This window comes from Gallinula chloropus (assembly GCF_964237585.1).
Source record: "Gallinula chloropus genome assembly, chromosome: 8".
In the NCBI taxonomy this organism is placed as follows: Eukaryota; Metazoa; Chordata; class Aves; order Gruiformes; family Rallidae; genus Gallinula; species Gallinula chloropus.
In genome coordinates, this window is record NC_140093.1 from 15,305,608 (window position 1) to 15,317,859 (window position 12,252).

At 43.2% G+C, this 12,252-nt stretch overlaps 1 protein-coding gene across 1 annotated transcript; it reads right to left on the reverse strand.

Annotated features, from left to right (window-relative positions):
* Nucleotides 1-99: 99 nt before the first annotated feature.
* On the reverse strand, nucleotides 100-9,509 carry TTC14 (tetratricopeptide repeat domain 14; the record flags this gene model as incomplete). Its single annotated transcript, XM_084267334.1, has 12 exons — nucleotides 100-1,524; nucleotides 2,008-2,117; nucleotides 4,043-4,160; nucleotides 4,796-4,918; nucleotides 4,996-5,115; nucleotides 6,562-6,633; nucleotides 7,324-7,476; nucleotides 7,978-8,107; nucleotides 8,204-8,288; nucleotides 8,655-8,854; nucleotides 9,135-9,256; nucleotides 9,346-9,509. 12 exons carry the CDS (start codon nucleotides 9,507-9,509, stop codon nucleotides 564-566), a joined length of 2,358 nt encoding a protein of 785 aa, XP_084123460.1. The 3' UTR covers nucleotides 100-563.
* Nucleotides 9,510-12,252: the final 2,743 nt, after the last annotated feature.

Sequence of the window (12,252 nt, forward strand, 5' to 3'; positions counted from 1 at the left end):
TCACAGACATGGGAGTGTTACGTTCACTTAAGCACCATATATAACCAGTGCACCAGTATGACACATCCTGGCAACATCAACAAAAGCCAAGACACAGAATTAAGAAAAATTAAGAAAATTTAATGATCACATGAGCTCAGTACATTGATGGCACATGACCTGTAGTCAGTTATCCCCTTCCTACAGCTGGAATTCTGATACAAAAATATCAAGTGAATGGTACCCCAGGGAATGAGAAAAACCAAACCCCTCTGTTGTTAAAGTGCGCATCTGATGCGAGTTCCACAACTAACTACGGTTCAGGGGTATCGAAGGATTTCAACCCATCAGAGAAAGAAAAGCATACAGGAACACCCCAAGTTAAGAAGCATATGAAACTTAGATTTTAAATAGTATCTGATAATTTATGTAAGATAGCCTCACATCTCTTTCCATCATACAGTAATTATTTCAAGAATTCTCTGACATTCTGGAAGACAGTACAGATACCACCTCTCACTTCATATTGTGTTTCCTCAAGGTCATTAACTTACACTCCTTGGAATAGTATTTCCTTGGGTGTTTCACTGTTTCTTCTGCTTACTTCCTTTTTCCCTCTCAAACTCAGCTATTTGGTTGAATATGTTAACTAAATTCTGGGGCAGGTTTCTTTTAATGCCACTTTCTGTTTGTTCTGCATCATTTGAAGACATTTCCTCCTCTGGTTCCTTTGTTTTATTAGTCTCCTCATAACTTCTTTTCCTATTCTTATACTCGCTTTCATTTTTATGCTGACTTGACACATGCCTATCGCTATCGTAACTTTTATCACCTTCACGCGAGCAGGTGCTAGAATAAGATCTGTACTTTGCTAGTGACTTGCCAGAATACTCTGACCCTGCTGGAGACATGTAATACCTGTCTTGACCTGAGCCATGTTTTCTAAACTGCTCTTTTCTCCCTTCTACATCTCTTTCTAATCTCCTGAAGTAATGCATTCTGGGTTTATCATCTGACTTACGATATGAACCTGAATAACCCCTCCAACTACAGAAAAACCTCTCTGTTTTACCGTATTTTTCAGTTTTGCTACTACTTGGCTGAGTTCTGGAGCTACTGTAAGAATCTCTCGAATCTTCAGACCTACCTCCAAAAGTGTCTTCATCATCGCCTGAAGTCCTCGAAAAAGAACAGTGTCTGTCTTTCTCTTTTACCTCTGTTTTTGGACACACTAAGCTGTCCTGGCTTTCCAGCAGCTTTTCTACTTCAAAATTTTGGTTAAGAAAGGAAGCAGAGGTATCAGCCGGAGGCGAATACCACTCCTCTTCCCTAATCTGATCTTTATAATGGGAAGAAGCTCTAGATGAGCATTTTTTGGAGCTGCGGACAGGCTCCGATCTATTCCGACGCTTTTTCTTATGCTTCTTGTGATCAGAGGAAGAGGAAGAAGAAAGTGATGCATCTGATGAAGAATCACTTGATGACGACGAAGACGATGATGAGGAGGAGGAAGAAGAAGTCGATACTTTCCTTTTCTTCTTCAACCTAAAAAACATAGTTAACCTGTGAGAATCTTGAGCATTGAGCAAAATTCTATGTAGAAAGCAAACCTGTACTGCCCAGAGTTCTGGCCAAGACTGGATTGTGAGGCAAAAGAAACTGAGTGTGACACGTCAGGACAACTTTAAGTGTCATTTCTTTATCAAAAAGTTAAGATTAAATCCACTGAACAGTCTGTTATTAAAAAGCATCTCTCCCAGTTTAGTATGGCATTACACTTCACAGTCACTTCACCTTGTGAAGTATTTTTTTAAACTTCTCCTCCCCATCTCTTTGCATTAAAAGTTATGTGTGCTGAAGGACACTACCCACAGCAAAGGTTCTGGAAGGAAAGCAGCTCACCTAGGTAGAAGTTCTACCTGGCTTACTATGCAAGCTTACTGTTCGGCAACCTGCTTGGAAAGAGACTGTTCATAGTTGTATCTGCACTCAGCGCCACAGTCAGTGTATGGGATGTAACAAAGTTACCTTTTTTCTTCTTTTAAGAGCTTACGCAATTTTTCTGCACTTGATTCTACTTTCTTTTCTTTCTGTCTCTCTTCTTTAGCAGCTTGTTTCTCCCTCATTTCCAAAGATTTCTTTTTTGAACCCAAGCATCATAAAAAAAATGACATTAGAGACGTTAACATGGGTATTTTTCCCCATGCCCCCAACCCCATTCAAATTTATATAATTACACCAGGGATGTTTCACCAGGATTCCCACATCAAGAATTAATATTGTTCAGTGTTCAGGAGTTTGGCATTGGCCATTGTGATAATCAGGTTTACATTAAGGACCATATTGCAGTTGTTATTCCATTAAAAAAACCAAAATGTATTTGACCAGCCATTGCAGTGGTACCCGTGATCCAGCACACCGTGAAGCATGGGGCCCCAAAGGTAGAGTTAGAAAAAACACAATGTTACCAGCATGAAGAAGGAAAAAGAGAAATAAAAGTTTGAAGGAAAGCATCATTATTGCAGTTAACAAGTAAAACATGGCAGAACCCATTTTAAGATGTATTTGAGTTGGCCACGTTTGAATACAAACCGTAGTGTAACCATTCACAGACCCGTTTGATGCATAGTGCACGTAAGAGATCATGTTCCAAGGGTTTGTTGGTGATGAGCAGCACCAGATGTCAGATACAGCGACAACGGTCCAATTCAGAAGAAAATGCATTGGAGAAAAACACATAATCAGTATTACAGGAAAAAACATACTTCTGTGTTGTTTCAGCCATTCTAGCACAAGTGAGAGCAGCATTTTGGGTATTAAAATACCAGCAATTGCGGACAAGCATCTCACCAGGTAATAACCCTTAAACCAAAGTCTAGTAGAGATCAGGCTTCTGCCACCTACAGCAGCTCTGTTTATAATGAGACTTCTGTCTCTCTGAATGTGATGTTCAAAACTTAGCAACTAACAGATACAGCAGAGGGAACCCTTACTTGCAGCTAAGGCTATGCAAACTAACCAACAATGGCTGGCACAGTGCTCTGTATCTGCTGCACCAATGACCCATTATACCAGGAAAATGCTAAAGGAAAATAAAATTTATCTCCTACTTGTAACTGAGACCTCTTTCTAAAGCAGTCAAGTGTGGATAGTGCTCAAATTGCCACACAAAAGTCTCTCTGATACAGTTCAGTTTTGTTAAAAGATTGTCCTATCTCCTCTTCCCCCTTCTTTCAATACAATCCGTCAGCATTATGGCTCCACCAACTGCAGAAGCGTTCATTAGGGCCATTCACCCCAGCCTATGTACTTCCTTGCATGCAGAGGCACAGAGCAAAACAAGCCCGTTCCTCAGCGCTCTATTTTACTCTGATCTTCTCTGAAAGACAACACAAGTATAGGAGGTAAATGAAAGAAAAAGATGACAACTCAGATTAGAACAGAGACCCACCAAGGCTCACATGGGAAGCATGCCGCATGCAAGAGAAGAGAATCACAAGACAGCAGAAAAGAAAGTCAAGACACTCAAAACTGCCTGCCCACCCACATTCTACCTCCTGCTGTTTTCCCTGAAATCACCTCTTCATTTCCACCCCCCAGGGGATCTTCCTACAAGTTAGCTTTGACTGGCGTCACTCCATCTTTTTGTAATTACTCCAAATAACAAAGACCTGGCCAGTTTGATTGTGTGCTGTGTTTACATGGCTTGCCTAAGTGTTTCACACTTTGCATGTTTGTATTCACAGAATGTTTTAATAACAGTGTTACAAATCATGCATGTGTGATGGAACACTCTTATCTTTGCTTTCGCTGCCAGGGTTAACAGGCTTTGCCCTTTCCCTGCCTCCACTGTTTGGCATCTCTTTACTAGCCCATTCTAAACAGTGGAGGCAACAAGAGGTACCTCTCTTCTGGTAGGTACAGCCATAATGCTCACTATAAAAGGTTTACTGTGGAGAAGGGAAGCAGAGAATAAGACAAACCATCAACTTCAACTCTCCCTGCTCAAAGGATTTAATATGACTTTTGACATTTACTATATGAAGAGAAAGTAAAGAATCACCTGCATGTGTTTACGGAGCTTTGTTAAGGCCTCTTCTGCTTCCTGAAAAGTCTCATCCAAACTTAAAGCCTTCTTATAGTAATTCTCAGCATTTGGCAGCTTATCTTCCTCCTCCAACCTAAAATTCAAGTGATAATGCACATGCAGTTAAGCCACAGATTTAGACATTATTTTCTTTCTTGAGGACTACCTTCCTGATGTGCACTGTGACACTACCACTGCAGCCCTCCAAGACCCTGCCTGTCACCTGAGCCCACCCTCATAAAGGAGGAAAGTAGTTATTTCTGACACCTTATCATTTTTTAGAACTGGAATTGAAATTTTATTCTCAACACAGAAATGATTCCCCGAATAAAGTAAAACTGTGTGTCACTGTGGCTAACCTCTATTTCAGCAGAATAACAGATTTTGGTGTTTTAGAAATACTTTCTTTAAAAAAAAACAACCAATGAAACACAAATACAACCTACTGGAATATAGCCACACTTCACAAGACTACCCAAGCCTAGTATCCTTCCAGTGAAAGGACACCAAGATTAAACCTCAAATATTTTGTTGGAATTTGAACGGGGACAGAGAAGAACGTTTAAGCCAACTGCACAAGCAAATACTTCTAACAAAAGCTTCCCCCCACCTGCCCCCAAACATATACCCAGGAGGAAAGATGCCATTCTGTCTCCTAATGGGAATGGCATTAAAAAAGTATTATAAGAAAAATTAACAACCAAACAAAACCACAACTGCAACACTTACTGCCCTCCTCTTTCCACGAGTGTCTGACAGAGGTATTTTCTTGCATTTTTATGGGTAGGACAGTTTTCTAAAGCAATTTCAAAGTCACCTATGGCTTTGTTCAGACTTCCTTTTGTCGCGTACCTAGAACAAAGTTGCACAGTTGTTAGTGACACTTGTCTTCCACAAAGCAGAAAACCCAATGAAACAAGCAGACTTACAGAGCTCCACGTGCTACCAAAGCTTCAACGTTCTGGGGGTCAATTTCCAAAGCCTTGTTGTACTCGTTCATGGCTTCCACATGGCGCCCAACCTTAAAATAATCAACCCCAGCTTTCACACTGGAGAAAAATATTTAGAGAAGATTAGGCAGTTGGCCTGTGCAGAATTCATACCAGTAATTACAAATCATGGTCCTAAACACGGTAGCGAAACTTGAGTTTGTTATACAGTTAACACTGGCATTTTAAATTAATGTGATATCGATGTAATTCCACAATATACTGTCTTTATTCAAAATCTTAAGGCACCAGAAAGCATTTCTGCAGACACTTACACTCCATTACACTTTTTTCATTTACAGAATGAGTATTTAAGCACTTTTCTGCTCAAAAGTCTATGTGTGACCACAGAATGACAGGACCCTTCTTGTTGGAAGGGACCTCAAAGATCATCTAGTTCCAGTCCTCTGCCATGGGCAGTGACACCCTCACTAGACCAGGCTCCACAGAGCTCCATCCAGCCTGGCCTGGAACACTGCCAGGGAGGGGGCAGCCACAGCTTCTCTGGGCCACATGTTCCCATGTCTCACCACCCCCACAGTAAAGAACTTCTTCCTAATATCTAATCTCAGTCTGCCCTCTATCAGTTTAAACCCATTACCCCTCATCCTGACCTACCACATTGAAATGGAACAGGCTTAATTAGACCAACAACATGTGGCAACATGGGAGGACAGTGCACAAAGAAACCAGTTAATTTCACACAGGAACATTGTGAGGGTTTGTACTTCATATTACCAGCCATTACTAAACCTTTCTTCCACATCTGCTGAGATATTAACTTACTCCAAGATACCCAATACAAGTGGAACTTCAGAACTTCTCATTCTGAACTTAAAAAAAATTTATTCAACTTAACGTTACAAGCCCTTTTTCTTGCAATTAATCAAAGGTTCCAAACACTATTAAGAAAAACTGTTTTGTTAACATAAAAAATTTTTGAGGCTTTACTCCAATTTTTTTCTTTTTTTAGCTAGCAGGTTCAAGAGTTTTTCCAGACCAAAAAGTGGATTATTTCTCATACTTATGCCTCCTCCACCCTGTAGCAGGCCCAAATACACCACAGAGTGTAAAAGCAACAGCAGCCAGACAGAGCTGCTGTCCCAAATGCAGCCAGGGAAATACATCTGACTTTTCAAAGAGAGCAAGCGCACTTGTTCAACCTACAGTTAAATGGCACGGCAAGCTGTATGAGGTCATTCAACACCCAATTATAAAATGGGCTGTTGTGTACAGGGTATCCTTACAAATCTTGCTCTCACCTCATCAATGGGCCAGCATACTATAAATATTCTAAGCAGCTCTCCCTTAAACCTTCCATGTAATTTGGAACTGGATCTTGAGACTTTATCTATCAAGCACCCACTTGGCAGTTAGAGTTACTTTCAAGATATCTTCCTGCTTACAACAGTACGCATGGTGGAAAGACTGGTTCAATGTCTATTTTCTCCTAAGAGACAGACCCCACAGCCTAACAGTAACCTCTGAAGTTTGAGTGTCACATACCATTTCAAGGCCCAAGATGCAGATTGCTTTTTCCTCAATGCAGGGGCAAAATCATCTTCACTGAAATTTTTACTTTAACAAAACAAAACAAAACCCTCAAGTTAGCCTTTTGAGTCCTGGAAATTAAATGTACAATACACAATGCTGTGGAAATAAGCTGAAGTGTTGTTTATACAATGCCTTACGGAAGAAATGTTCTTTTATAGCTCTGAAACCAGTTTTTCCCAACCCATTCTAAAAGTGCTGAATTTAACCAGTACAGCTGCAGTATATTTAACAAAAATACATGATATTCACACCTGCTTTGGGGCCCTATTTTATATATATATATATATATACACACACATATATACACATTCACATTGTCAATATTTGAGCCTATTGTACTGAATAGGTCAGATCTATTACTAAAATAAACATCATAAACATCTGACAGGGAACAGTAAAACTTAAACATCCTGCATTGCAATCCAAACATATTGACAAGATCTAAGCAATAAATTCATAAAGTATTTGGTATCAGACATTTCATGAGATACACTATCTTGCTTATTCAGAGCCAACAGAATTTCAAATGTGAATTTCTTAGTCTAGAGGAGCTTCCTTTTAAATATTTAAGGACACATAAGCTGCAGTCATGCAAATCAATATGAAAAAGGTTTAAGTATAAGTGGTCTAAGACTTCCACTTGCAAGTCTATTTCAGTGGATTAGAATAATCTCCACACAGCTACAGGACAGGAACAATGTAAAAACCACTTACATTTGAAGACTTCTAAATAAAGACGGTGGATTTGATTCACTTAGGCCTAGTTTCTCTGCTAAGTATTCAACTAAGGATGGATTAGCGAATCCTGGGGAACGATGCAAAACCTCTTCAAATGTCTCTCCTGTATTAGCAACTTCCAGGCTTCGCCTAAAAAACCAAAAAGATGCCCATGTACCCAAGCGCCACCTCAGACAAGAAGCTCACTTCTGTGATGCTTACAACTACTTTTGAATAAAACCCCTATATTAATATTTATTACTGCTCAGGAGCTGTTTTCTTTCCCATGCATGTTTTGCTACTATTGCTCAGACCATATTTCCTTTAACCTAAGTGAGCTTTTGAACCCTATTTTGGCACTCATCTAGGCATCTCCACACATAGACACATTTAAAAACTGCAGAGATGGTCAACACAGTCCCACAGCAACAGACACCTTACTCTACTTTTTGCTTTCCCTACATTTTGGAAAAGATACTAGAAGATCAACCCCACCAAACATATCTAGAAAGAAATATGTTACAAGATGAACAACAAAAAGTATATCGTCATCCAATTAAACCAGAAATACCATCAACAGGTATAAAAAAAAAGTATAATGAAAATGTTTTCCGTACCCCTAGCTAGTGCAGTTGTACAGCATATTCTTACCTATAATGTAGTGGGAAGTCGTCAGAAGTAATTACGCCCAGTTTTGTACTGGAAAAATTAGGTGGAAGAGCTGAGCTGTAAAGTGACACCGTGAGCTTCTCATGGTAACGATCGACGTCCTTGACTGCAGCTACAGAGACCATGAAAGTCAGATACAAGTGCAGAAATATCTCTATCTCAAACCCCAAACCCAAACACACTCCTGACGACTTTCCCAGCTACTTGCCTCGAATAAGGTCTCCAATTTGATAATAAGATAAAGGATCTCCATGGTTGCTTTGAGAAGGCACATCTCTCAATGGACAAAGAACCTGCAACAGAGGAATACCATAAACAAAGCCAAAAGTGTCTTCTTGTCCTCCCCAAGATTATTAGTTTAGTCTTAAAGCACATCAGAGCCATGACATTTAAAACCACAACTATTAAAAAATAAAGATAATTGTGGATCCATAAATTATGAACTTTTCAACTCAAAAGTAATAAATATTGAGTATGAGTCATGAAAATAAGCATTTGCTGGCTCAGCAAAACATCATAAACTGTTCACAAATTCAGATACCACCCACCACCCAAAAGTTGCTTTATACATACCAGTCCATTAAGAGATGCCAGACAAGCGCTACATTCCAAAGTTGCTACACATCAATCATAAAATATTAATCAAAACCGTATCTTACACTGATTTCTAAGTCTGAAATCTCCCGTATGAGACCACTTCCCAGGCAAATCAACACCATGAAAAAGCCAAATTCCCGGATAGACGTGATCTTCCCAATCACAATATCACCACGTTCAATGTCTTGAAAAAACAATTCTCTCCTCTCTTCCCTGGGAACGTCCATGAACCGCTCCAGGGGAGGCATTACAGCATAATACTCTGCAACACATGAGACAGTCACTGTTACAAAACAACCACGACACAACCTGGGAACACAAAATACTCCAGGACAGCAAAATATATTAAAGTTTCACAGATTTGTACCAACAGAAACTTTATACATACATACATACGGCCTATCTATAGGAAAGATTACAGCCTTTCCTACAGCAAAGACTTCCACCCCGTTTTTATAACACCTGCTAACGAAGCTCAGAGCCCTTCGCTCCCCCCCGGCCCCAGGGAGGGGCACCCTCCCAGAGAAGGTGGCGGTACTCACCTTCATTTTCTTCTATGGTGTCGGAAAGAGGCCCGTTGGGCTTCCAGGAGTGAGCGAAGAGGAGATCAGCTTTTTTGGCGATGAAGCGCTGTATCTCGGTGTCAATGCTCGCCCTCTCTTTCCTAGGGAAGGAGAACCCGGTGAGAAACGCCCCGCGGCCCGCTCGCGGCTCGCTCGCTCCCCTCACCCGCGCCGCTTCGGCGCCCCTCACCCGGAGGCCGGCGGGTTCGGGGCCCCGCGGGGCGGCTCGAAGACGGTCCCCGGCGGCGGCAGCAGCCCGCGGAAATCGGGGTTGTCGTGCTGCTCGGCGCGGAGCAGCGAAAGCAGCGAGGGGCCATGGAAGCTCAGCGCCTGACGCAGCAGCTCCCGATCCATCCCACCCCCACCGCCACCGCCGCCGCCTCACCCGGAACCGGAATCGCCCCCCCGCCGGGACACGCGCAGCACAGAGAGGGCGGGGCCAAGAGCGAAGGTGGGCGAGAGGTCGCAGCGCCCCCTAAGGAGCAGGAGGACCGTTCCGGACAGCAGTGGGTGCTGCGGGGCCCCCACCCCGTAGGCGGCTCGGGGCCGCACCCCGCTGCCGGCACTACATGTGCCGCGAGGTAATCACAGTAAAACCGGGGAGGTAAAAACGACACAGGCGGCCCGCGGCGATGTAGTTTCTCGGCAGCGCCGGGGGAGCGGCGCCGGGCAGCAGCTCCTAACGGCTGTTCCTGCCGCGGCCAAGCCAGGAGAGGGCGCTGCGCCCCCGCCGTGCCGCCTGCGCCCCCTGCGCGCCTCCTGCGCCCCCCCCCCCCCGCTGTGCCTGCGCCCCCCTGCCGCTTCTCCTGAGGCGGAGTGCGGCACGGCCCTATACCAGCGGCGGGGCCCCGACAGGGATCCCCGGAGAAGAGGCGCTGCCCCCTTGCCGGCGCCTCTCGCTGTGAGCGGCGCAGCGGAACACCCATCTCCGCAGCGTGTCTGTTTCGGGAGGCAGAGCGCCCTCAGATCTGGGGGAACATCCCACTCCGAGAAGTTCTCGATTAGTTCTCAGTCCGTTCGCGAATGTCCGCGTTAGGTCACAGCGGAGAATAAACCCCAGGGCAGCTCCGACCGGCCCGCTGCAGGGGGCTGCAGCTTGCCCTGGGCGTGCCGGGCCCTCGTCGGACGCAGCCGGCCGCTGTGTGTGTGGACTCGTCCCTCTGACAGCCGGCCCTCCCGTCACGCCGTCACGCAGCCCCAACAGACGCGCGGGCGGGCGGGGGACGTCCTGGCCCTTTCAGAATTGCTGTGCCGAAACAAAGGGAAAAGCGGGTAATTATCTGGGGAAAGGATAATGCACCGAGATTACAGTTGAGCCGCTGAAACAGGCCTAACGCGGGATTCGGTGGTTCGGCTTACCGGCGCTAACTTTAGATGCTAAAAAGACACTTAACTGAGGAGGCTCTTCATGCTAATCACCTCTCCCAGCTAATGGAGAAAGGTGCTTAAAACCAGCTGGAATTAATCCAAGGCTATTAGAAAGATCACAGTTCTTCAGTGCCCAAGAATAATCTGTCCCTGGCATTGCATTTAATAATTAATTTTAGAGGGGGCGGGGAGGGGGGTGGGGGGAGGGAGAAGAAACCTCACTGCAAATGGCATAATGTCACTTCCACCCCCAGTACGATGCTGAAGAAAAAATAGCAGCCTGGCTGTCAGCAGATCAGTGACACAAACTCCTTTAGGAAGCAGCATGACTGAGAGGGCAAGGATCGTATCAAAGACTCGGGTCTCGGAAGCTCTGTTCAAAGCCAGCAGGGATATCACTGGTATAGCAGATTTAGGGAAGGCACTAGAAGGGCAAGTTTGTATTTTATTTTCATTTAATGTCCCCCTTGGTTTAATATAACAAAAGATAAAGGCGAAACGACAGTCGTTGTGTCCCTAACAGCTTGTGATTTAAAGTTTTCCTGATTTATGTAAGACCAGGTGTGTACTTAGATTTCTGGTTACCATGGTGGGAAAAAAACCCATGAACACTAGATGGAAATTTCTAGACATTGAGACTGATTAGAGACAAATTGAGGTGGAAAGGTTAATGCACCTGCAAAGATCTGGTGCGCAAAGGGAGCCTTTCCTGGATGAATCACACTGCAAGTGCAATGTCCTGAGCTGTGTTGCGTGATTGCAAATAATGGCAGTTTCATTTGATGGAATGGTGTTTTGAAGAAGAGTTAATTTGTGTTGCTTAGCAAATAAAGAGCTAACAATAAAAAAAGTTGTTTGAAGCACAAACTCTGCTTGTGTAAGCATTTCTCCAGTCTAATATGCAGATACACACATAATGTACAAGAAGTAAGACATTAGGAATACTTTAGATGCATTGTGGATTCTGGACTTAACCTACCAGCAAAAAATCATGGCAAAAGCCAAACGACTTATAACTATGGACTCTTCTTACAAACATTTTCTTCTACGAGTAGAAACTAATTACATTTTAGGAAATTGAGTAACTTGTATCATATTAATACACAAAATGCAGATTAGTTGCCCTGAACATGAAGGTAAACTTCATATTTAAATTGATCCGTTAAATAGGCGAAACAAATTCTGAAGCTGTCTTAAGCAAACAAACTGAAATACTCCAACTAATTCCATCTACAGAAATAGCTTTGCCAGAGCAGGGTATGTGAGCGTGAACTTGTATTTTCTTTCTCATTTTTCAGGGTATAGTAATGAAGTCAAAAGCAAAGCAAGGCTATGGCATATTGTGCATTGTTCCTCCTTGCTCAGTGCACGCATGAGACTTTGCCATCCTTTCTCTCATGGGATACTGACTGGAGATCCACTGTGCTCTTGAAAATATCTCCTCATATTTCCCATAGTGTTGGTTTGAGGTTTTTTTGTCTTTTCAATTCTGTCTTGTTTTCTTCAATTTCCCAATAGGAAATATTTTTGATAGAAGGAATTTTTGATAGAAGGATATAGCAGCTCCCACAGTTCAGGCAGATAGTGCTAACAGTAGGGAATAAACCCAAGGCTATATATATGGCTAAAGAGGTCCCAGGCCTGAGGAGGGGGCATGCTCTTTATGCTAAGATGTCATTAATTTGCTGTTCCATTGTCTTAGGAACTGCCTGGAAGAACAGTGCTTCAT